This window comes from Podarcis erhardii (genome assembly GCF_964252035.2).
Source record: "Podarcis erhardii genome assembly, chromosome: 5".
In the NCBI taxonomy this organism is placed as follows: Eukaryota; Metazoa; Chordata; class Lepidosauria; order Squamata; family Lacertidae; genus Podarcis; species Podarcis erhardii.
In genome coordinates, this window is record NC_138509.1 from 12,299,549 (window position 1) to 12,325,927 (window position 26,379).

General features: G+C 46.4%; 2 protein-coding genes and 1 long non-coding RNA gene across 3 annotated transcripts; 1 reads left to right on the forward strand and 2 right to left on the reverse strand.

The window, feature by feature from the left end:
* Nucleotides 1-387: 387 nt before the first annotated feature.
* Nucleotides 388-5,196, reverse strand: LOC309343152. The gene is made up of 2 exons (XR_014157109.1): nucleotides 5,057-5,196; nucleotides 388-2,710 (listed from the first exon to the last, which is right to left on the reverse strand). It is a non-coding gene; the product is annotated as an uncharacterized lncRNA (long non-coding RNA).
* MTG1 (mitochondrial ribosome associated GTPase 1) lies at nucleotides 5,093-18,406 on the forward strand (the record flags this gene model as incomplete). The annotated part of the gene is made up of 11 exons (XM_081864383.1): nucleotides 5,093-5,408; nucleotides 6,973-7,036; nucleotides 8,109-8,214; nucleotides 9,079-9,159; nucleotides 9,423-9,479; nucleotides 10,873-10,963; nucleotides 11,127-11,188; nucleotides 13,682-13,778; nucleotides 15,398-15,479; nucleotides 15,593-15,705; nucleotides 16,771-18,406. The coding sequence occupies 11 exons, from the start codon at nucleotides 5,093-5,095 to the stop codon at nucleotides 16,866-16,868; spliced, it is 1,167 nt and encodes a 388-aa protein (XP_081720509.1). The 3' UTR covers nucleotides 16,869-18,406.
* A 2,673-nt stretch (nucleotides 18,407-21,079) lies between these two features.
* SPRN (shadow of prion protein) lies at nucleotides 21,080-21,484 on the reverse strand (the record flags this gene model as incomplete). Its single annotated transcript, XM_081863578.1, has 1 exon — nucleotides 21,080-21,484. One exon carries the CDS (start codon nucleotides 21,482-21,484, stop codon nucleotides 21,080-21,082), a length of 405 nt encoding a protein of 134 aa, XP_081719704.1.
* Between the last annotated feature and the right edge of the window lie 4,895 nt (nucleotides 21,485-26,379).

Below are 26,379 nucleotides of genomic sequence, written 5' to 3' on the forward strand. Positions count from 1 at the left end.
GGAACCATGCATCTTTAGAGAGCAAGACACTGTGTTCAATAGTCCTTGGCAAATTGCAAGGGAAGGAACAGTATTTTGACAAGTGATGCTTGGGTCCCACAAATATAGAAGGCAAAGGATGTGGAAGGAGAAAAAGATTCCTTGTCTTTTCAAAGTAGGGAAATTTTTGCTTCCCACTTGTGTTAAACCTGCAGTTGATAGAAAATGCAGAGAAGAAGACAAGCTCTGGGGAAGTATTAGTTGTTATGAGGAAACAAGTTCGGAAGGTTAAGGTGGAGAGAAGTCTTGCGTTTTTGAGCAAATGTGGATCAAATTTGAGCTAATCGTTTAGCATGAAATTAAACTGTTAGAAGCTACAAGCAAACAAAAGGTAGTCTCACACTGACGTTTTGATGATGCTTGAAAAGTTCCTTAGCAGGTTTTATTTTTAATTAAACACGAACAAGATTGTGCTCTACAAGTTAACTTTTGGAAGAGGCTGGTACCCAGCATGACGGGATTTAAAAACCAATAACTTCAACTCATTATTGATCCTCCTCAGTGGCAGTGAAGGCGACAAAGACATTCTTTGCTGCCTCCATTGCATCCTCAATGTGTGTCCAACAGAGTTTTCGAGGGAGCACAGGGACTTTTATGGTTGCACCTAAAGGAGGTGGTAGGACTGACAATGGTTGCTGAGCATGCATTCTGCAGATGTAAGTCAATGCAGGGTTTGATGGCGGTCAGACACAGCCTCAGATTACTGACTCATCACCTGCTACTGTGCTTTGTCTTCATAGCAATAATTGCTGGGAAACCCTTATTGCAAAGATGCGAGCCACCAAATGGCAGCAGCACAGATATTGCTTCACCAGCAGGCTCAGGATACTCAATGATAACTGAGTAATTTTGGTCACATGAAGCCAAAATTTAGATAACCTTGCCTCCAAATATTAATTTTTGAAGGTCCTATCTATCACCTGTGAGTTCAATGGGTTGCATCTGTACAAAAACAGCTTTGTGACATCAGAGCGATGTCACTCAAACTTCTCTGGTTTTTTCCAGCAGGAAAGTAATGGGAAAATTTTGACTAAACAAATTTCAAATCACCTTTGGCTTAACTATTAACTAAGCCTAGTGACAGATTTGGTGACAGTTCATTACGAGGTCCTCGTACATGGAGTTGTTTTGAGTGACTACTATAGCTTGCCTCTGATATGTACAGTAGTTGCTGCTTTTGGTACCTGCACATCAGAACTGGGCAGCTGTAGTCAAAACAACTGTTCCTGGATCTGCTATCTGCCGTCAGAAAGAGTTTCCCAAGACTTGAGCCTTTCCGACACTCAGTTACTGGTGTCAATAAAACAACAGGTTTGAAAAGGTATTTGTCATACCGGTTAAGGATTAAAGCAGTACAGTAGTACCTCGGTTTACGAACTTAATCCGTTCCGGAAGTCCGTTCTTAAACCAAAACCATTCTTAAACAGAGGCGTGCTTTCCCTAATGAGGCCTCCTGCCGTTGGTGCCCTTCCACTGTTCGGATTCCGTTCTTAGACTGAAGTAAAGTTCTGAAACCAAGACACTATTTCCAGTTCTGCAGAGTTTGTAAACCAAATCGTTCTTAAACCGGACTGTTCTTAAACCGAGGTAGCTCTGTTATGATTTTGGGTCGGCTTATATAGCCTGTGACCCACTTGTATGCGCTTTGTGACTCACAGGAAACACTAGCCTAGAGGTTAAATTGTGCTCCCCACTGTTCACCCATAAAATCAAAGTTACAGCATTGCACTTCTCATCGTTAAAGTGCTGTGATATAGTTCGTATTCCTCTTGCCATGTTTGGTCTGTTAAAAGTATGCTACAGTAGTGAGGAAGAAGTTTAAGACCCATCGCTAGTGGGGTTTACCAGGATGAGAGAGACTGACATTGGCATTGGACAGACATAATGGCACTCACAGATAAAGCACTTGCCCGTGTGTTGTGTACATGCTCCATCAAACATCAGCGCACTTAGCATATGGGGGCAGCTACCTCTACCTTCATCCGAGCATCTTATGCATGACCAAGCAGGTTACCTGCGACTTCTGTTGCTTTTGTTTTGCCCCTAACAGAGCGGTTCTTGGGATTACATCACAGAATTAGCCGGGCTAGAATCAGGATGTTGCCCAAAGCTTAACAGCAGTTTACACAGGAAGCGAAGGGAACATTATTAGAATTGCACCAGGTGGCCACAAGGCGGCTCAAGAGGACAACCGAGTTTCCCGCACAAAGAATGTCCCAAAAGATTTCTTTCCCCACCCCAGACCTTTAATCACAGATCTTGCAGGCGCTTTTCCTCAAGGTGGGTGCCGCTGCTCTGTTGAGAGGGTGAGGCTGGGCCGAGGCCTGTCAGTTGCGCCGGCTCATGTTGGCAGAAGGCGGGGGGCACAGAGAGCTGCTAGTACCAGTTGGTGCAGGAGATGAGATAGCGGACGTCATCCAGCAGGTCTATGAGCCAGCCTGTGCGCTGGCTAGGGCCCCTTTCTCGCTCTCCACTTGGGGAAGGTGGTGGCAGTGGTGTCGGGATGTGAACGGCATGTTCCTCGACGGGCACCTTTGCAACCTCCACAGCTGGAACCTCCACAGTTGGAACCTCCACAGCTGGAACCTCCACATCTGGAACCTCTGCAGCTGCAAAGTCTGCAGCTGCCTCTTCCTGGGGGTCCCCCGATGGTGCCTCTTCACTGCTCATTCTGAAGTTGGGGACAGAAAGAAACTTTGGATTAGGCACAGCTTGGTTGTTGCTTAGCCGTACTTTGGCACCTGTGTGGTGAAAGCCCTATAAGCCACCATTCGAAATTATGTGTGTGTGTTTGTGTATAATTTTTTTTTATTAATTTTTTAATTACATTGTCCAATTTACATTTCAAAATATTCATTTAAACAACCTTAAATCAATGATTTCTTCTCTTTCTGTGGTTCATTTTGCATATCATAAAGGTAAAGGGACCCCTGACCATTAGGTCCAGTCATGACCGACTCTGGGGTTGTGGCGCTCATCTCACTCTATAGGCTGAGGGGGACGGCGTTTGTCCGCAGACAGCTTCCGGGTCATGTGGCCAGCATGACTAAGCCGCTTCTGGCAAACCAGAGCAGTGCACGGAAACGCCATTTACCTTCCCGCTGGAGCGGTCCCTATTTATCTACTTGCACTTTGACGTGCTTTCGAACCCACAGCACCACATCCCTGCATATTTTACATGAACTAAACTATTTGGTGATCCATTGTTACGTCCATCAAAATTCATTTACACTGTTGAATTTATCTTAATGCTTCCAGTGTTGTTAAATAAGCACAGTTTTCACCCATATAATCAGTAAACATTTTCCAGTCTTCTTTAAAGGTATATTCCTCTTTTGCTCTTATTCCATAAGTTAAATCTGCAAGCTGCGCGTATTCCATCAATTTAAGTTGCCATTCTTCTTTGGTTGGGACCTCGCTCGTTTTCCATTTTGGGGCTAACAAAACACGGGCTGCAGTAGTAGCAGACATAAATAATCTTTTTTGACCCCTGGGAATTTCCCTCTGAATTATATGCCCAATGAAAAGGACTCTGTTTTTTGGGAAAGTTACTTTTAAACATTTTTTTCAATTCATTATATATCATTTCCCAATACTCTCTTACCCTTCTACAAGTTCACCAGCGTTCGAAATTAGCCAGGCATGTTTTACGACTGGGAATTGTCAGGAGGTGAGCACTTTGAGGAATCTTGTCGCCATGTAGGGCGACTGAGACAAGAATAAAATTGCCGCCAATGGCGCCGAGGACACAGGAGAAGAAATGTCTCCCAGCCAGACTCCAGAATTGGTTTGCTGGCGGTTCCCCGCCACGGTGCAAGTCACCCTTATATAAAGTGGCGCTTAGACTTTCTGTTTTTGCTCCTGTAACTTTGGTTCCAGCAGCCATGTAACAAATAGCTTAATTTCTATCCTTGTTTCTAACACTGCCTGCATCTTTATACTGAGAGTATAGGGCGGTATATATAGGGCGGTATATAAATTCAGTAAATAATAATAATGTACTTTGGAATGGCAGCTAGGAGTTTTTAACCAATTTAAGTGCCAACATGCCAGCATGAGACAGGATAATAACACTAAGGTACCCTCAAAGGTTGTCATTCAGTAGTCTTGTCTGCAGTCTGATTACGCGAGACAGCAATGGCCGTGCTGCAACAGGTGCCCTAAACCACCCATTCTCATTTCTAACCTAAAATACGTATACAGTGGTCAACACTGCAGACCCATTGTTCTGCAAACATATGGACTGTACTTGCGTTTTCTTTGACGGGGCAATCTTGTATACAGTGGTACCTCGGGTTAAGTACTTAATTCGTTCCGGAGGTCTGTTCCTAACCTGAAACTGTTCTTAACCTGAAGCACCACTTTAGCTAATGGGGCCTCCTGCTGCCGCGCGCCGCCGGAGCACGATTTCTGTTCTCAACCTGAAGCAAAGTTCTTAACCCGAGGTACTATTTCTGGGTTAGCAGTGTGTGTAACCTGAAGCGTATGTAACCCGAGGTACCACTGTAAATGCTAAAACAATTTTGCACGCAGTATTAAGGCTGGGCTGAGGAAGTCGACGAAGGCTTCCCCTTCAACTTTTTATTTGGGTTGAGGGTTGTGGGTCCCTTATTCCGAATAGGATTCCTCGCAAGAAAAGGGAAAAGTTGGCAGCTATGGTGTGGGTGGGTGGGTGTGAAAGCCCACGTAAGTATATGGTAAAATCCTGGATTTCCCTCCCGCTCCCCCAGGGTTTCCTATGGCCAGAAGTCATTCCATTAAACAGCAAAAAAAAAAAAACACCACTATCTAATGTCAACAGAAATAACAACAATAAATAAAATACTGCCTGAATGCAGCGATCAGCCTACTCCGTGGAATTCTAGGGCTCAGCAAGGACCACGAGGTCTGTATCCCCACCCTCAACAAAATACACGGTATTTTCGAGCCATACTACGCAGAAAGGTGCGTTCACACGTTTGCGTCAAACACGTGTACAACCCTTGCGGGTCAGAACGCTTAAGCCTTGCTCCCTTACCTGCCTCAGCGACGGGCCCCACTCTTCGTTCTGCGCATGCGGCCTGGGGTGCCTTACGGGAGCCTTATGGGAGCGCCGGCAGGCATCCGTTCCCCCACCGCTGACGTCACAGAGACCCGCCCCTCTCTCGGATTGGTGGGGCGGGGCCTTTGTTCCGTTGCCGTAGAAACAAATTCGGGCCTCTCTACCGGAAGTGCGTATAGCCGCCTGACAGGCAGTTGCCGAGAGAGGCCGAAAGAGGCGGGCATGCGGCTCACGTCTCTCTTGCGGGCGCCGCTCCGAGGCTGGCGGGAGCGGTTCGACTACGGCGGCCGGGATGTGGCCCACTGGTTCCCCGGGCACATGGCGAGAGGCACGTTGGGCCGGTTTCCACTCGGGTGGGGAGCGGGAGGAAAAAGTAGCGCGCAGGCCGGACTTCCGGTAGAAACCAGGGCCGTGGCCCCTCTAGACCGAGGCGTCTCTGTGGCGTGGCCTCTCTAGGCCGAGGCGTCTCTATGGCGTGGCTCAAAGCCCGTCTGAGCCAGGAGGGCTTGTTTGCTTGAATATCTGTTTAGTCGTGTCCGACTCTTCGTGACTCCCTGGACCAGAGCACGCCAGGCACTCCTGTCTTCCACTGCCTCCCGCAGTTTGGTCAAACTCATGCTGGTAGCTTCCAGAACACTGTCCAACCATCTCGTCCTCTGTGGTCCCCTTCTCCTTGTGCCCTCCATCTTTCCCACATCAGGGTCTTTTCCAGGAAGTCTTCTCTTCTCAGGAGGTGGCCAAAGTATTGGAGCCTCAGCTTCAGGATCTGTCCTTCCAGTGAGCACTCAGGGCTGATTTCCTTCAGAATGGAGAGGTTTGTTCTTCTTGCAGTCCATGGGACTCTCAAGAGTCTCCTCCAACACCATAATCCAAAAGCATCAATTCTTCAGCGATCAGCCTTCTTTATGGTACAGCTCTCACTTCCATACATCACTACTGGGAAAACCATAGCTTTAACTATACAGACCTTTGTTGGCAAGGTGATGTCTCTGCTTTTTAAGATACTGTCTAGGTTTGTCATTGCTTTTCTCCCAAGAAGCAGGCATCTTTTAATTTCGTGACGGCTGTCACCATCTGCAGTGATCATGGAGCCCAAGAAAGTAAAATCTCTCACTGCCTCCATTTCTTCCCCTTCTATTTGCCAGGAGGTGATGGGACCGTGGCCATGATCTTCGTTTTTTGAGGTTGAGCTTCAGACCATATTCAGGGGGTGTGACATAGCTGTCAACTTTCAGATTTGAAAATAAGGGATCAGCCGCCTCGAAAATAAGGGATCAGCAGCCTCACGTGTCCCAGGGACAGTCTACAGGATATCTAACAATCCAGGATAGCAGTGGGAAATGGCGCTGGAATAAGGGGATTTCCCGCAAAAAAAGGGAAGGTTGACAGCTATGGGGTGTGATCTCTTAGTTTTTCAGATAAAGCAATTGTCCATTATATGATATGTAGATGATCAAGTTTTCCCCATTTTTTATTTGCTGTGAGAAGTTGTGCCGTTACCAAAAGAAAAGTGAAAAGTTCCTTGTGCAATAATTTAATCTGAATATCTTTTTAAATTGTTAAGAAACTTTGGAATGGGTTGCATTGTACACCTAACTTGTAATTTTGCTTATTTCTGTGAATACCCTTTGCCAAAACAGTTGCACTAGTTCACATGTCCACTGCATATGAAAAATCATGCCTATTACCTTCCAACCTCTGCAGCATGCTGCAGAGGATGTTTTGTCTATATAGCTGAGTATTACGGGTGTTAAATTCTATCTATGTATTAGCTTAAAAGAATTTACTCAAATACTGGCTGATATTGATTTTAGTGGGGGGGTTGTCCATAGACTATTCCAATCTGCCTCTTCAAATTTGATACGAAAGTCCTTTTCCCGATTTTTTTGTAGGGCTGAAGGATATGCAGAAACGCCTGCGAGTGGTCGACTGTTTACTGGAGGTTCACGATGCCCGCATATCCTTTTGTGGGGATCAGCATGCATACAAGCCTCACCCATTAAAACAAATCCTTTCCCTTAGAAATAATTCCTGGGCACTGCAGTTTTATCCCCTCACAGAGTTAACAATCTTCATGCAGCTTCACTGTGTTGGCTTGTTTCCATTTATAATAAATTATTATTATTATTATTATTATTATTATTATTATTATTACTACTTATTATTTTCTACCCCGCCCATCTGGCTGGGTTTCCCCAGCCACTCTGGGTAGCTTTAGGCAGAACATCAAAAACAGAATAAAACTTCAAACATTAAAAACTTTCCTAAACAGGGCTGCCTTCAGATGTCTTCTAAAAGTCAGATAGTGGTTTATTTCCTTGATATCTGATGGGAGGGCATTTCAATTGGCTGGTTGCCATTGTTGTTGTTGTTGTTGTTGTCATTCCACCCTCGCTGCCACCATTTTCCCTGAGAACAACTTATGATGACTTACAGCTAAACATAAGAAAAGCTAAGAATGTAGGAAAATAAGAATAAAAAAACAAACATTTATAGAATTAAAGTTATAGGTAGATGGATAGATACATTAATAGACTTTTAGATGTAAGATCTCTTAAAACCATACAAGTATGTAATTACAGTAAAAACAGCACTGCAGCAGCCTTTTCATTAAAAGCAGCCGGTTGCCAAAAGTCTGTTTGAACAAGAAAGTCTTCATCTATTAAAATTAATGGAATATGCAAAAATGGCAAAACTCACCAGAAGAATAAGAAATCAAGAAGAAGAGAGACTTTTAAAAACAGAACGGGGGGAAATTATTGATTAATTTAGGACATATTGTAAACAATATGATTGATATAAACATGGGCAGTAAGAGATAACTAAGGAAAGGATAAGGGGGAAATGTATAAATATATTTGAATTGTATATGCAGTAATAAAAGGATATGAAATAAGTAACTGCAGAAGGGAGAGGGGAAGGAAGTCAAGCAGAAGGTAAGTTAGATTTTTTAAAATTTTGGTTTTTCTAAATGTACACTAGGTTGCTGCTGCTTTTCTCGTCTCTTTTTGGCTCCTTAGCACATGCACATCCCACTCTCAGGCCGGAACCCTCAGTTGCAGGAAGCCTTAGGTATCCGCCCACACTTATTATTGTTGAACAAAATGGATCTGGCAGACCTAACCCACAAACAGGTAAGACCCAAGTAGGTTCTTTCTGCATTTGTCACTTTGACAAGCCCACAAACAAATTCACAGGCTGAGAAACAGCAGCATGAGTTTTCCAACTGGGGATCTTGGAACTTATTTTTAATGTAAATTGTCTTGGGATTCCTTCTGAATCATGAGGCAAGACAGAAAGAAAATTCGTATTTTCTCTGGCCCTTCTTGCTGTCTCATGCTGACTGAGGTTCAGCAGGTGAGGACTGGGGAAAAGGCTTTCTCCATCAGAGTGCCCGGTCTATGAAATCACCTCCCCAGGCAACTGCAGTTGCATCGAGAGCCAGTGTGGTGTAGTGGTTAAGAGCGGTAGCTTTGTAATCTGGGGAACCGGGTTCGAGTCTCCGCTCCTCCACATGCAGCTGCTGGGTGACCTTGGGCTAGTCACACTTCTTTGAAGTCTCTCAGCCCCACTTACCTCACAGAGTGTTTGTTGTGGGGGAGGAAGGGAAAGGAGAATGTTAGCCGCTTTGAGACTCCTGAAGGGGAGTGAAAGGCGGGATATCAAATCCAAACTCTTCTTCTTCTTCTTCATTGAGAGAAGACTTAAAACTGATTTATTCCATTGGACATTTTCTAGCTAAAGGTACATTTTAAAGTTCTTTTTTTTACATGCGTCCTCTCCCTTTCTTTTTCTGTCTCTGCTGTATTGTTTTATACTGTTGCTTCACTGGATTTTAAATTGTTCTGTTCTTTTGAGCTAATGCAAGTTGTCGGCTGCCTTGTATCTACCTTATGAATAAAGGCGAGATACACGTTCTTTGTAAATAAACAGTATAAATAACTCTCATCTTCTTCACGCTCTCTGATTTCATAAATCTCTTCTTTATATGTTTATAGAGGATTCTAGAATGTTTGGAACAGCAAGGTGTTAGGAACGTCCTCTTCACGGATTGCCTGAAAGATGAAAATATCCAAAAGGTACTACTTTGCTGTCAGAGCAAAGTTACATTCTGGTAAGGTAGGTTAGGAGTGGAAGTTTTGTATCCTAAAATCAAGCTTCTTTCTTGTGCTTGTTAGTGGCTGAAATGGTGAGACCTTGTCTCTTAGCAGATTTATTAAACTTGGGGGATTGAAAAAAGAGAGAGAGAGACGGACCAGTTGTCCTGTTGATCTCCCTCATTTAGGGGCCAAGAGCAGCCCAACAGTAGTTCCACTGAAACTGCTATTGTATTTCTTTGCAGATTATTCCCCATGTCACAGAACTCATCAGCAACAGTCCACGGTACCAGAGGGATGAGGTCAGTTATATTGTATATAAGGTAAAGGGACCCCTGACCATTAGGTCCAGTCGTGGCCGACTCTGGGGTTGCGGCACTCATCTTGCTTTATTGGCCGAGGGAGCTGGCGTACAGCTTCCAGGTCATGTGGCCAGCATGACTAAGCCGCTTCTGGCGAACCAGAGCAGCGCACGGAAACACTGTTTACCTTCCCGCAGGAGCGGTACCTATTTATCTACTTGCACTTTGAGGTGCAAACTGCTTGGTTGGCAGGAGCTGGGACCAAGCAATGGGAGCTCACCCCGTCACGGGGATTCGAACCGCTGACCTTCTGATCGGCAAGTCCTAGGCCCTGTGGTTTAACCCACAGCGCCACCTCATATTGTATGTAGTCAGTGCTTTTTTTCCTTGAAGAAAAGTTGCCGGCACTGCGTACTGTTGATATTATCATGAGGGGATTCCACACCTGAATACAGAATATTTAACATGGCATTTTAAAAATGTGATTTATGTTCTGGAGCATGCAAGGGGTGGGGAGATTCTAGGATTATTTGCTGAATGATTTCCAATTAATGAAGCCTCTCAATTGAATCCTGATCATGAAACACAGCTTGCCCTCCTACCGCATTTCAATATTATTTTATAGAGTTCTGGGAACAGTTACAGTCTCTACCCAGAAAACTATCCCCCATCCTGCATCCCCCTCCCACTTTCTCCTCCCCCTTTCTTTCCTCCTTTACCCCTCCCACCTGAGAAGTCACAGGAGGAATTGCTGCTTCTGCCCCCACTGGAGGAGGCGGCCTCAGGTGTCCCCGCTCTGCAGCACTGGGAAGCTTTTCTGGGGGAAGTGATCGAAACTGTAACAGGGCCCCCCGCCTTCATCCCGACAGGCAGCCACCGCTGTCCGCATCTGCGCAGCGTTACACATTTTTAGCCCCCCCCCCCAAAAAAACAAGTACAGTGGTACCTCAGGTTACATACGCTTCAGGTTACATACTCCGCTAACCCAGAAATAGTGCTTCAGGTTAAGAACTGTGCTTCAGGATGAGAACAGAAATCGTGCTCCGGCGGCACGGCGGCAGCATGAGGCCCCATTAGCTAAAGTGGTGCTTCAGGTTAAGAACAGTTTCAGGTTAAGAACTAACCTCCGGAACGAATTAAGTAATTAACCCGAGGTACCACTGTAGCCTGATGACAACGGTTCCATTTCTGCAAGCACAGGATAAGGACAGGAGATTAACATCTGCAATCAACTGCTGTGGGGCAGGAAGATGGGGTGGGGGATAGGGAGTGGGGCGGCTGAGCTATTTGCCCTTATTTCTGTGGTTGGATATACTGGTACTTCTGTCATCAGCCGTTGTCGGCTATTTTTGCAAGGCTACAAACCGCTTCTGGCCTTTCTGCTTGGTTCCAGAACGTGGAGAGCTGCATCATGGTCATTGGAGTGCCAAATGTGGGGAAATCATCAGTCATCAATTCGCTGAGAAGGGTGCACCTCAGAAAAGGTATGTTTTGCTCCTTCGGAGCACTGGTGCATGTGAGCAGATTCCATGGCAAGAGTTATGGTCCAAAAGGCCTAGGGACCTATTCTGTTGACAGCTACTCTGTATGTTGCGTGTAACGGCTGATCTCTCCCCCTCCCCTTTCTCCCCTCTGCCCAACCCAAAGGGAAAGCCTCCATGGTTGGCGGGACACCAGGCATTACCAGAGCAGTTCTCACCAGAATCCAGGTAATACGACGGGCCTTCCACAAATTGGGAAGTGGCTGGGGGGCTGCAGTGCAAGACTCCTTTTCTGGGTATATGAAAGCGAAGGATGTATCGCAGACGGATATTCCGTCAGTGATAAATGGCAGTGCTTGAGAAGTGTTGCCATGAATATGTAGCCTCCCAATGTGGCAGGGAAAACCTCTGTGCTCACAGAAGCCGGACCTGCGAAGTGTGCAGACGTGGGTTGTATGTCTGGTTAGATTTGTGTCGGATGTAAACATACAAGTCAACAGACAGCGCCTGTGTTGTTGTTCTTTAGTCGTTTAGTCGTGTCCGACTCTTCGTGACCCCATGGACCAGAGCACACTAGGCTCCCACTTCCTCCCCCAGTTTTGTCAAACTCATGTTCGTAGCTCCGAGAACACTGTCCCACCATCTTGTCCTCTGTCGTCCCCTTCTCCTTGTGCCCTCCATCTTTCCCAACATCAGGGTCTTTTCCAGGGAGTCTCCTCTTCTCATGAGGTGGCCAAAGTATTGGAGCCTCAGCTTCAGGATCTGTCCTTCCAGTGAGCACTCAGGGCTGATTTCCTTCAGAATGGATAGGTTTGATCTTCTTGCAGTCCATGGGACTCTCAAGAGTCTCCTCCAGCACCATAATTCAAAAGCATCAATTCTTCGGCGATCAGCCTTCTTTATGGTCCAGCTCTCACTTCCATACATCTGTGTTACATCTTCTTGTGTTACATCTTCCTATTTGCATGAATTGGGAATGCTTGAGGCAGCTGGTGATAATAATTTAAAATTTTTAGTAGAAAATCAGCGTGTCATTTTTGTGTATGGGTCAGCGTGTCAGATTAGGGCCAGGGAGACCCAGATTCAAATCCCCACTTGGCCATGAGATTTACTAAGCTGGCCCCTGGGCAAGTTGCTATCTTTCAGCATAATTTATCTCACTGGATGTTGGGAGGATAGAATGGGTGCGAGTTGACCCAGGTACACTGCCCTGAGCTTCTTAGAAGGAAAGCAGAGACATGTGTGAAAAAATGAAAAAATATTGGGACATGATATATAACGAAATGAAAAAAACTATTTAAATACACTTTCCCAAAGAAACCAGAAGCATTTTTGCTAGGGATAACAGGGGATGAATTAAAAAAGGAAGATTACAAACTATTCATGTACGCAATGAATCTTAGTGGCTCAGAAATGGAAATCCCAAGAAATCCCAACTTTAATGGAGCGGCAGACAAAAATGTTTGAATACATAGAATTGGCGGAATTGACTTATAAGATTCGGAACCAAAAAGAAGCAAAGTTTGAAAAGTATTTGAGTAAATTTTAAAACTGTAGCAGGATTAATATAAATCTTGTGATGTGGATGGAGTGTAAATAAGAAACTGTAAGAAAAGATTTGAGACGTGAAAACCGTTGAAGGGATGGAAGGAAGTCCGGGCGCAATAAGGCGCAGGGTAAAAAAGAAGACATACAAATTTTTGAATGTAAGAGTATTTATTTTATTTGTTGTTGTTACAAAAAAAGCAATAAAAATTATTTGGAAAAAAAGAAGGAAAGCGGAGACATAAAATCAATAGTAAATAATAAACTTCCCAAAAATACAAAACAGCCGCAGAAAAAAATACACACCAATAGGCTTTTTAAGCCAATTACATAATTTTGCTTCCAGAAAATCTTCAGGAGTCACAAACCTTTCAACACCCCAAGAAGACAAAGCCCAAACTATATAGAAAAGGCTGGGATGAACAGGACAGACTTTCTCTGGCAGTTGTAGTTGGCATCTGTCTGTGTCGAGGGACAATGGAGTACACCCCCAAGGGTGAAGTCAAACGGCCACGGAATCGCAGCGCCTGCTGTAGCCGCAGAGACCAGTAACTCCTAGCTGGTCCTTCCCATGTGGTTTTTGCTGCATCAGCAGCACCGAAGTGAGCCCTGGCAGCTAAAAGATAATAGAGAAGATTCCAGGTGGATTTCCCTTGGGGAAAGAATTGCAGTTGGGTCTTAGTTATAGAAGAAAAAAAAATTCCTTCCCCTGTAGTAACCCACTTAATCTCCATGGGTAGTGGAAGCTGGAGATCCAATGAAGATCTCAGTTGCTGAGATCAGTTACTACAGCTGGTCATTCAGATTGTCTGATCCCAGATTGTTTAGGGATTGATGAGGCAGAAGCAGCACTAGTTTTAATTGTGCTTACCAGCAAACTTTGAGTCCGTGACAATTCTTAAGAATTGCTGCAATATTCATACATTGTTGAGCCTCTGGCTGGCTGCTGTGTTCTGAATCAGTTGAAGTTTCCCAAAGCAACTGTGTGTGTGTAAACTGTTATAGTAATCAAGGCTGGATGTTTCTAGAGAATCTGGGTCTTGCCTCAAGCAGGACCCCTCTATTCAGAAGGCTGCACTGGTTCTTGAGCATTGCGAGTAAGCTGGGTAGCCATTTTTTAAGCGTATTCTTAGAGCATCATTTCCCAAAAGGATGTTAGATGTCTCCATGTTTCAGGTGAGCGAAAGGCCCATCATGTTCTTGCTGGATACTCCTGGAGTGCTGTCTCCCCAGATTGGGTGTGTGGAAACAGGACTGAAGTTAGCGCTCTGCGGTAAGAGGACTCGGTGCATATATGCTACTTATGGGGTCTGGGTAGGAGAGGCAATTTTATTTTATTTTCATAAAGCACCACTTTTGTAAAACAGCAACTCAAAGGGCTCAACAAGAAGAATTCTTGACCTTGCTGGCTAAGCAAGCAATGCCCCAGGCAGGGGATGGAAATAGCCACATAAGATCCATTTCCAGGGAACCAGAAAAGTCAACTTTTTTCTTAAAAGTCTGAAATGGGGGGAAAATGGGACTTTGGGGAGCAAAATGAATATATTTCAATCTTTTGGGGTGATGAGTGAAATATTTTTTTAAGAATTATGTTAAAATGTTATATAATTCAGGCTGCTATAACTTTTCTAGCCCACAAACTGAAAAAGAAATCATATTTGTGATAATAGCATTGCGACTTTTGTTTGACTCCACTACTGAACAAAGCAATGCAATTTGGCTCAGATTCCACTAAGGAGTTGTGCTGGTGGAAGCCAGCAGAAGTCATGCTAGCACAATACGGCTTCCTCCACTCTCATCCCATGCCCCCCCCCAATAGTCCTGGGGGTTCAGGAGACTCCCTCTAGAACAGCGCATAGTGGGAGAAGAGGGTAGATTGTTCAATAAGGCAAGCAGAATTGCTTGCGCTGACAAAGTGACCATAATACTGTGATATTGAATTCCTTGATTTATGCTTGATGTTGCAAACGTACTTTTAAAATTTGCAGAATACAGAGCATTCTTAGGCTTTTGATCCAATCTGGGAATCTGCTGCTACAGCGTAATAGCCAGGCATACCCTCCATCATTCCACATTGTTCTGTGAACCACCCTGAGACCACCAGGTATAGGACGGTATAAAAATTCAAATAATAAAACAACAACAACAAACCTGCAGCTGTGAGGCTTGCTCACAAGTCCAGGGCTGGCTCTTTAAACCATCTTCCTGTATTAGTTCCTCGCCTATGCCTCTGCATATTGCCCTGTGTATCCTGACCCATGAGGGACGCAGGTGGCGCTGTGGATTGAACCACAGAGTCTATGACTTGCCAATCAGAAGGTCGGCAGTTTAAATCCCTGTGATGGGGTGAGCTCCCGTTGCTCGGTCCCTGCTCCTGCCAACCTAGCAGTTCGAAAGCACATCAAAGTGCAAGTAGATACAGAGCAGGAAGGTAAACGGCGTTTCCGTGCACTGCTCTGGTTCGCCAGAAGCGGCTTAGTCATGCTGGCCACATGACCCGGAAGCTGTACGCCGGCTCCCTCGGCCAATAAAGCGAGATGAGCGCAGCAACTCCAGAGTTGGTCACGACTGGACCTAATGGTCAGGGGTCCCTTTACTTTTACTTATCCTGACCCATACTAATATGAAGCTTGAAAGACAGTAGGAGCAAGCAGGGATCACGTGCTAACTTAAACCCCTTTGGAGTCCTGGATTCTGCAATGCTTGGCACCCCAGCCCAACCAGGATTTGGGGGTGTACTGCATCTTTGCCCAAATGAACATCTGGCTCAGCTTGGGCACTAGAGCGCCTTATTGACGATATCTCCAGCTGCTCATTCGCTGTAGGGCAATGCTTGGTGGGTATAGATCAGCCCAACTCTGCCACAAATCCCTCTGGCCATTTTTCACCCAGGAGCGATCAAGGATCACCTGGTGGGCGAGGACGTCATTGCTGATTACCTTCTTTACACACTGAACCAGCGGCAACAATTCAGGTGAGACAATCCCTTAAAATCCAGGTTGGGGTTGGAAACACTGGATATGGGAGTCTCCTGGTTTTTGGGGTTTTTTTAAAAGAAACCTCTCCTTTTGTTCCTTGACCATGCAGTTACGTAGAACGTTATGGGCTGGATGGTCCTTCGGATAACGTGGAGAGCGTACTTAAGAGCATCGCTCTGAACCTGGGCAAGACTCAAAAAATCAAAATACTGACTGGCACAGGTGAGCCCCGTCCTTCTCTCCCTGCCACCAGCTGTTTAGGCTGGGTTAAGGTGTCCGCCTGGAAATTTTGCAAATTGGGGTGGAAAGAGTTCCTCCTAGAAGTAAAACACATGTAGAGAAGCACCCAGGGTCCCCTGTGTCTGCTGGCATTTCCTGATGTCCTGCATCTCGGAAGGCAAGGTTTGGTGATCGCCTTTGTGTGCTGCTGCTGTTGCTCCGACATAGTGATGATGGGTGTGGCGTTTGCCTCCTAGGTGGGTCATAAGGGTTAAAATGAGTGTGATACAGTGGTACCTCACAAGACGAATGCCTCGCAAGACGAAAAACGCGCAAGACGAAAGAGTTTGCCGTTTTTTGAGTCGTTCCGCAAGACGAATTTCCCTATGGGCTTGAAACGTCTTGTGAGTTCTTGCGAGTTTGTTTCCTTTTTCTTAAAGCCGCTAAGCCGTTAATAGCCGCTAAGCCGTTAATAGCCGCTAAGCTGCTAAGCCGCTAATAGCCGTGCTTCGCAAGACGAAAAAACCGCAAGACGAAGAGACTCGCGGAACGGATTAATTTCGTCTTGCGAGGCACCACTGTATGATTGGCCAGTGGAAACTGATAGGAGGAGTTGGGGTTAGAGGGGGAGTTGTGTGAAAGTCAGTTGAGAGTTGGGAGTTGAAGAAGGAGGTGGGAGGTTATGTCTGTGGGTTGGTCGAGTTGTGTGGTGAGGGAGTGAGAGGAATTGTTAGGTGGAGTCAGATAGATAGTTGGAATAATCAGTTTGAAGTTGTTAGGAACGTATAGGATAGTTAAGGAACTAAGTTTAAGAAACTACCGAGGAAAATTAACAGAAACCATAAGCTTGTTCATGCCTATAAATAAACTTGATTATTTGTTAATGTTAACAACTGTCTGGACTCCGTGATTACCCATGAGAAGAAACAGGTTGGTGGCAAAGAAGAAAGCGATCACAGTGGTGGCACAGGGTCAACAGACCGTCAAACGTCCGGGGGCCCTGTGTACTCGCCACAATGGGCACAGACAGTTCTGTAATTCAGTCTTCTCCGTCCTTTTTCCCGGCAGGAAATGTGACCGTGAAGGCACCAAACTACAACGCAGCAGCGTCTGAGTTTATCCACACTTTCCGCAAGGGACTCCTGGGGAAAGTCATGCTTGACTAAGGGCAGCACTTTCCTAGGCGGTGCTGAAGTTATTTCCTGGGTCGTTCTGGAGGATTCTACCTGGGACAGCAGTGTGCCGTCCTTAAGCCTGGAGCCACTGGCAGGTTGACCTCCTTTGTGGATGCAGTTGCAGAGCCCCCAGATGAGGATGGAGCAGGCAGCAGTGGCCATAACTGGCTGTGTTTCTCCCTCTTTTCTGTATGTCTTCCCTCACTGCCCCACCTGCCGTTCCTTCTCCAGGTTGCAGCAGTCGGACGAGTTTTTTATTTTGAGAGAGAGGAAAGGCTTTCTTTAGCAGCTGAAGCACAGTGATCGTAAGGAACCTGTTACAGGTTGCAGTGTGTGTGCGAACAGTTTGTCAGCAAGTTGCACATGCAATAAGCTAACTGATGACCCTGAGTACCCTTGGGATTATTACTTCCGGGGGGGCTTTTCACTGCTTTCCCTGTACCAGTATGGAGTACGGAATGATTCTCAGCTTGTCTCTGCTTTCTAAGCAATAGCACGAGAGTGCTGCCATTCCACTTTCATTTTAAAAAGTGATGTAGGTTATGTTGATTTTTAACTTGTTTGAACTATGTATGTAAGCGGTCTCCGAATGGTGGCTAACAGTGGTTTTAGTAAATGATTTTTAAAGAAATAGTTCCAGTTCAAAGGAGTTATTTCTGCCTCCTGCTGCCTTACTCTCAGCGAGGACTGCACCTCGCCTTTGTTGCCTCCTGCCTGCTCTTACAATATATTATTAAAATGTGAATTGGCCATGTCTTGGGGCAGTTCTGTTGTACAGAGTTGATCTGATGAAATGGGACATTTTACTCAGGCTGGAAAAATTGGCCATAATTCGGAACTGACTGAGCTGGTTAACTTCTTCCCTTTAGAGTGGTCTGGGCAGTTGGTTGGCTTTGCTATCTCCAGCTTCTTTGCTCTTCTGCTCTCTTCCTCCTTGCTGGAATTTTGTTGACTTCTCCGCTTTATTAGGGGCCGATGTGGATGAGAAAGGAATCTCAACTATTTATTCCCCCAGTCTAGCAATGAAAGGATTTTCCATTGTAATGGCTGGGGGCTGCCCTGATGGCACATACTGTCAAAATAAGATGGAAGCATTCAAAAGCAATGCTTGGGAAACAATAGCGTTGGGGCAGACAGGAGAAGATGTTTTAAGGATGTAGCAGTTCACTTGTGAGGCAACATGAGGATTGCTGCCTCGTTGGATTTAATAGAAGAGCAGCCAAGAGTTGAAACTAAATTTTGAAGATGCTCAGGTAGTGAAAAACTGACCTATTCTTATCTAACAGTTTTTATATCAAATGTCTGAGACATTTATCAGGACATTTATCAGGCCCAGATCCTGGTATTGCTCCCCCTAATGTATTTCACTGTATTTAGAATAAACTATGCAGGTGTACAGATAATCTGACAAATAACACGGTAAATTGTCCGAATTATTCTCGTCGTCTGCAGTGCTCTGTGATTTGCTTCGTTGCTGTAAAAATAACTACACAGCTCGTTGCTCTTAAAATACAAGATTTCAAAACGAACATGAACATGGATTAATTCTCTTTCTTTATTTTCACATCACCTTTCAAACACGAGAAAAGAGTGTTGAGACACAGTGTCACGAATTGGGCCTCTCCATTCCCCCACATTTTGTATAGGTGAGGGCTACCCATGATTACAAAGTACAGAAGAGGTAATTTTGTAAACATGCTACTTACATGGAAATATCTCGTGTGGAATCTCTCATGAATGAAGCACCCTTCTCGCTCCCACCCCCGAGGCACCGGAGACAGCACACGCTACTTGTTATTTAGCTCCACAGATTTCTTACCAAACGTCATAAAATCAAGGTGAAGGATCTTCACATTTGACTTATTACAAAAGCTCCCATAAAAAGTTACTTGTCGCACAAAATGTGGTCCAAAGAGTTGGAACTGGACTGATAAGGACTTGGCGAAATGTGCACACACATTTTAAAACTGTTTTGTTTGTGGCGAGCTAAGCGAAAACCTAAAAACAGGAAAATAAATAACAAAGACTGAACTGGTGCCAGTGTTGGCAGTGAGTGCTGAGCAGCGGCAGTTTGGAGCTGTGATGGAGAACGTGTGAGAGGCAGCCCGTGTCTCCTAGCCAGGCACAAGTTGTGTCGCTATTCATTCTGCTGCAGTTGGCCCCTAAGATTTGGCTGTGTAAGACTTCAACCCTAAGCATGCTGCCATCATGGAATAAGTTTCCTTTTAAATTTGTAAACTTGGCTTACAGCTGAAAGAGAGTGGTTTTTATTGGCATTTAAATGGACAAGGAGCCACTGACTTCATTGGGCAGCTTAATCCGAAGTGCAGCTCCTGCTATACAGCTAGTTTTAGCTGAAGCTCTTTGAAACTTTTTGTAGCGATTTGGACAATCGGTCCATTTTGCCTAGTAGTCTAAATTCTGCTGGTTCTGGGGGTGGGGGGGTGGGGAGCAGCCTTAGGCAGAAGTCTTTCTCTGCCTCTGCTACCTGAGATCTCTTTAACTAAAGATTCCAGGGATTGAAGCAGGAACTTTCTACAGTGATACCTTGGTTTAAACAGCTTCGTTTATGAACGACTTGGATTAAGAATGCTGCAAATGCAGAAGTAGGTGTTTTGGTTTGTGAACTTTGCCTTGGAAGCGGAAGATGTCGAGTGTGTTCCATTTGTAAATTGAGTCCCTGGCTGCTATGGGAAAGCACGCCTTAGTTTAAGAACACTTTGGTTTAAGAACGGACTTCCAGAACGGATTAAGTTTGTAAACCAAGGTACCACTGTATATGCAAATCATGAGCCCTGCCAATGAGCTATAGCACTTCCCCTGTGTCCGTCCCCCCCACCATGGATGGCTATAGCTGATCATCCTGAACTTTAATAAAGCCATATTAGTGTAGAGGTGCAAGCAGTTCACACTTCTAGTTCATGTACCTCTGTTCCATCTCCAATAGGTGTTTAACCTTCCCTTGTATGCAAGGGGACAGCTCTCATATTTTGGTTATGGAGAAGGTGAATATGGAACGCCAAGAAGCACGTAGTATTTGCCCTTCCTGTTCCCTTTCCATAATAGTGAAAACCACTCTTAGTCTGTACGTTCTGGAAGGGCTACATATAGGTCTGAAGTTGTTGAGTGTGCCCTGCTTGACGGCAGTTGAATATGCATAAATACAGCTATCTTTTGCACGGGACGTGGGTGGCGCTGTGGCTTAAACCACAGAACCTAGGACTTGCTGATCAGAAGGTTGGCGGTTCAAATCCCCGCGACGGGGTGAGCTCCCGTTGCTCTGTCCCTGCTCCTGCCAACCTAGCAGTTCAAAAGCACGTCAAAGTGCAAGTAGATAAATAGGTACCGCTCTGGCGGGAAGGTAAACGGCGTTTCCGTGTGCTGCTCTGGTTCACCAGAAGCAGCTTAGTCATGCTGGCCACATGACCTGGAAGCTGTATGCCGGCTCCCTCAGCCAATAAAGCGAGATGAGCGCGGCAACCCCAGAGTCGCCCACGACTGGACCTAATGGTCAGGGGTCCCTTTACCTTACTTTATCTTTTGCACCTTTTTTCTTTCTTACTATGACCCCTTCTAACTTTGACCATTCCTAGTACTTTAACAGAGCCTGTGCAACTCAATGGTGTTCACAGTAAGTTAACACAGGAAATAACTCCCATCTGTTTGAAGGGCCATAGGGTTGGGAGGTAATCGATCGCCCTCACAAGGAGAGGGCACCGTTCCTTCCTGCATCACAGTAAAGCACCATGCTTAGAAAATCCCTCCTGGGAAATCTGGCAGTAACAGGAGGAATCTGGAAATCTTTCGAGCACCTTCGGAATCAGGCACAGGGCAGGAATTTGGCTTAACCCGGGTGACAACAGCAACTGATATGGCTTTAAACGTGGTGCTGGTCTGAGTGACATGGCTCCCACAGGGATCTATCGCTCCCGAGAGACTGGGCACCATAAAAGGGTTGGGAACACGATTTGATTTGTGCAAGGAAACAAGATTCAGATAACCCGAATACAGCACCTTTTGGCAAACAGCACATCCAACCCCCCCATTGTAATTCCAGCATTCCTTATAGGAAGCATCTATGTTCGAGCCCGAATCAGGGAAAGGAACAACCCAGAACAGTTGCTCCACAGTAAAATTGGAGAACATTGGGGAAAGGTTGGGGAGGACAGAGTAAAGGCCCCTTGCAGGCAGTGCCCCCCCCCTTAGAGGGTAAAGAATCTGGCCACGTACAGCAGGCAGGCAGGCAGATATGAAAGGTGCCAGGATTCGGCACCCGAGGTCCACGCCCGATAGTTGTAACTGCCCTCGCCGGTGCTGTTGCCAGACTGTGCCTCTGCATATTCCGGGCCGCCCTCGCCAGCGGACCTCATCCTGCCGGCAGCCACGGCCGAGGCCGCTCCTGCAGCCGCGCCACCTGCCGCCGCCGCAGCCGCCACCCGTAGTCCTGAGCTGTAGCGGGTTGAAGATTTTGACCGCCGCGTGCTGCCACGGGCGCTACCCCTTGCTGCCCCTCGAGCTCCGCCACGCCCTCCTTTGCAACTGATGCCTTCGAAGAAGACGGCAAGCAGCAGAATGAGAGTCCAGCAGATGGCTATGTTCCATTTCATCCTCGCGGGAAAGTGGGTCAGGCCTGTAGTGAAACGGAAACGGGCGCATCAGCAGCAATGTTTGAAAAACAGGACACCTGCAGCGGCATGTTTGAATGTGAGGATGCCCCCCTACCCGAGTCTCAGGTAAATTAATGCTAGAGCCACGATACAGTGGTACCTCGGGTTACATACGCTTCGGGTTACATACGCTTCAGGTTACAGACTCCGCTAACCCAGAAATAGTGCTTCAGGTTAAGAACTTTGCTTCAGGATAAGAAGAGAAATTGTGCTCTGGCAGCAGGAGGCCCCATTAGCTAAAGTGGTGCTTCAGGTTAAGAACAGACCTCTGGAACGAATTAAGTACTTAACCCGAGGTACCACTGTAGAGTGGTACCTCAGGTTACATACGCTTCAGGTTACAGACTCTGCTAACTCAGAAATAGTGCTTCAGGTTAAGAGCTTTGCTTCAGGATAAGAACAGAAATTGTGCTCTAGCGGTGCGGTGGCAGCAGGAGGCCCCATTAGCTAAAGTGGTGCTTCAGGTTAAGAACAGTTTCAGGTTAAGAACAGACCTCCGGAAAGAATTAAGTACTTAACCCAAGGTACCACTGTATGTACTTACTGCATTTCTCTGTCACCCAAGAGCCAACGTCCTCTGTCCAGAGCACAAAATATTAGCTAAAACTGCAAAATTTAAGTGTGCACAAAATTAAACCTGAAATCTGAAACAGGATAACTAAAACAGCCATGACATGAAAGCAAAGCCGGACAGGACAGTAGTGCAAAGGGTCTAAAAAACACTTAAGGCATGTTAAAGACTAAAATGTCTGCCGGGATAAGATGCTTGGCGATGGAGGCAAGGCGATATAGGTGCCAGGCGAAGCTTTGCATCTCTTGCAACCCCTTGCCTCACCTCCTCCTGCAGCAGCACTCAAGAGGGGAAAGGCAGCAGGATGTAAACGTGGGCAACCTGATAAAATACACAATATGCAGCCATCGCTGTGCTAGTACCACTGGTTACCTAAGAAACACGGTCCCTTTGTGCTTAGCCAAAGCAAGAGCGAGCCTGGGCTTCTCTGCGCCACGGAACGTGCGCCTAGGGCGCAATTGGCACACCAGGATCACGCCGGGAAGGCGGCAGGGGCCAAGGCAATGCCCGAGGCCAGGAGAATGAGAGGTGGGGTGGGGGAAAAGGGGGAGAGGGAACCCCAGGATCAGCGGGCGCCCCTTCACGCGCACCCGGTAAAGGGGGAGGCCGCCGTAGCCTCCTCGCCCTGCATGCAAGGATACTGTTCCTGCCGCCCCCACCGGCCGCCAGGGGTGCCAACTTGTAGAAAAGATTGGAGGGGGCAGGTAAGCCCCACCCCACATCATTGATCGCACGACGGGGCGCGCCCAAACCATTGGATGGGCAATACCCATTTTTTTGCGGCAGCCCCTGCAAATATTTTATGGGGGGCAGCGAAGGGACCTCGGCCCCAGTACCTACTGCAGCCCCCAGCCCCACTTCTCAGCCCCACTCCCGAAGCCCTAGCGTCACCCTTCTTCCCCCCACCCCCCACCCCGCTTTGCCGCACCCATGGCAGGGCCAAAGCGCGGCAGGCGTCCGCGCAAGGGGCGCTTCTCCCTCCTCGGCTGGCTCCGCTTACCGCGCGCCCCTGGCAAGCGGATCCTCCGGATCCCGCGCCGCCCCGCGCGCCTTGCCTGCAGGCAGCACCCGCGGGCGGCGGGGAGGCGAGGATCTGCCGGCTACCGCGATGGGTAGGGGGTCCCTCCGCCGTCCGGTGGCCCCACGGGGAGGCGAACCCGATTCTCACGATGCCTGCAGCCCGAGCCGGCGGGGGAGCGCACGGACCGGACCGGACCGGAGCTAGCTAGCGCGCGCTCTCCGTCTCTCTCTCTCTCTCTCTCTCGGCGCGCGCCTCCCGCCGTGCCCACGTTCCCAGTGCACGCGTCGCCGCCCCCGCATCTTGTGGCTGGGGGAGGGGGGGGCCACCAACACTGCAGCATCGCCACCGTTTAAAGCAGAAACGCGTCTCCAGTGAGAACGGTGGCAGTGATCAATTGCAATCACAGAACCGCAGGGTTGGAAGGGGTCCCCAGAGTCATCTAGTCGTGCCTCCTGCAATGCGGGTATCTTTTGTCCAAAGTGGGGCTGGAACCCACGACCCTCAGATGAAGAGTCTCATGCTCTACGGACTGGGCCACCAACTCCGGTACCATAATTAAAATGCAAGGTGAATTTCTGAAGATGATTTCATTCATTCAACAGTGTAAAGAAGTGTTGATGGTGTAACAATGCATTTACTGAATGGTTTAGTACATGTAAAAATATGCAGGGATGTACGGTCTGCAAAAGGGACGCGAGTGGCACTGTGGGTTAAACCACAGAGCTTAGGACTTGCTGATCAGAAGGTCGGCGGTTCAAATCCCCGCGACGGGGTGAGCTCCCGTTGCTCGGTCCCTGCTCCTGCCAACTTAGCAGTTCGAAAGCATGTCAAAGTGCAAGTAGATAAATAGGTACCACTCTGGTGGGAAGGTCAACGGCGTTTCCGTGCGCTGCTCTGGTTCACCAGAAGCGGCTTAGTCATGCTGGCCACATGACCCAGAAGCTGTACGCTGGCTCCCTCGGCCAATAAAGCGAGATGAGCGCCGCAACCCCAAAGTCGGCCACGACTGGACCTAATGGTCAGAGGTCCCTTTACCTTTACCTTACGGTCTGTAAAATGAACCAGGGAAAGAGAAGAAGGGAAGTCATTGATTTAAGGTTGTCTAAATGACTATCTTGAAATGTAAATTAGAATTTTTTTAAATAAAAACTGTATTTTTTAAAAAATGCAAGTTGAGAGCATGGGCGTAGCCAGAATGTATGGCTTTTTTGGGGGGGTCAGGTTTCATATTAGGCAGGCAGAACCTCAATTAGTTTAGTATTATTACTCATGTACTTGATTTAGGGTGCGGGGGACAGATGCCCCCTGCTTTCCCATGGGTAAGAATGGACAGGTGGGGTATCCTTCCTGCAGTGCGATGCTACCACTGCTCCCATCACCCTCCGAGAACAATTTTTGAGGCAGAAGTGGACCAATGGGAATTTCAGGTCCTGGCTTAATAGTCTTAACTGGGCGAGACATGGCAAGGGGGAAAACCGAGAATAAAATATAAAAGATTGGCAAAGATTTATAAATCTTAATCAAATAAGTGTTGGAAATGTAAAAAGAAGGTTCTTTTTATTATATGTGGTTGTCTTGTAGAAAGGTTAAATCTACTTGGGAAATGATATATAATGAATTGAAAAGGATCTTTAAAATAATGTTTGTAAAAAAACAACAACCAGAAGCTTTTCTTTTGGGAATTATAGGGACAGAATTATACCTAAACTATATAGAAACTTATTCAGCGGCAAGAATGTTACGCACACCAAAATGGAAAGAAGCAGAAGTCCCAGCAAAGGAAGAATGGATACAAAAACTTACAGAATATGCTGAAATGGCAAAACTTACCGGAAGAATAAGAAATCAAGGCAAAAAATTTTTCAAGAAAGAATGGAAATGGTTTATTGATTATTTACAGATAAATTGTGAGCAGATAAGATCATAAAAGAAAATAGAAACAAAAATAAAAAAATTAGAGTGTATACTGTTTCACGGTGGTTGTTGTTTTAACTCACTCAAATCGTGGCACCATCATGGGGTCTATTTCTGCAGCCATCGTGCTTAAGACATTTACTTGGGAATAAGTACCACTTCCTGAAAACAAACATAAGATATTAGAATGGATATTAGTCCTGTTAGCAGGGGCTGGGAACTGGAATCCAAAAACAGGAGGACGGAGGGTCTGGATCAGGGCTCAGCAAACTGTCCCTCAGACCTTGTGGAAGGCCGGACTATATGGGGGGGGGGACGAATTCCTATGCCCCATAAAAAAACCCAGAGATGCATTTTAAATAAAAGCACACATTCTACTCATGTGAAAACATGCTGATTCCTGGACCGTCTGCGGGCTGGATTGAGAAGGCGTTTGGGCCGGATTCGGCCCCCGGCCCTTAGTTTGCCTACCCATGGTCTGGATGGAGGGTCTCGCAGCACCAGAGGCCATAATTTATCTACCAGCCTGCAATTGTACCAAGAAGCCCAAACTGGGGTGGAAATTAAAATGTCAAGGAAAGCAGGGGAGGGAAGCCAAGGAATGATAGAATTTGACATGTATTGAAGTATATATGACAAACTTTTGAAGAATTCTCATATATATAATTATTATTACTGTGTTTTATATATATATATATATATATATATATATACATTTTTAAAAGTCAGACTATCTATCTATCTATCTATCTACACACAGTCCTTTTTTCTAAAAAAATGTTTAGGGGTACTCTCATTTTAACTCAAGAAAATCACCATTTTGTAGTTCAAATCAGGAAAAATAAATACAGTAAATGGACAAAAGCACAAAGATTCGCAAAATGTTTAGGGGTATGCGTCCCCCCAGAAAAAAGCGGGGTGTGTGTGTGTGTGTGTGTGTGTATATATATATATATATAATTATTATTATTGTTATTTTGTAATATTACAAAATTATATATATATGTCGTACCGTTAGCCTGCTCGGCTCAGTATTCTACCCAAATGAGATCCCTGCGTGAAAGGGGGGTTGGACTAGATGACCCGGAGGGGTCCCATTCCAACTCAACGATTCTATTGAAAACGCAGAATGAGGGCAGAGCGAGAGAGAGAGAGAGAGAGAGAGAGAGCGCGCGCGAGAGAGAGAGCGCTCATTGGTGGAAAGGGAGAGGAGAAGCCAAGCTCCGCCCCTTGCCCCTCCCCTCCCCAGGTCTCCAGGGAGCGCTTCCCTCCCTCCCTCCCTCCCTCCGCCCACGATCCGGCGCGGTGGCGGCGGCCTCTGGGCCTGCC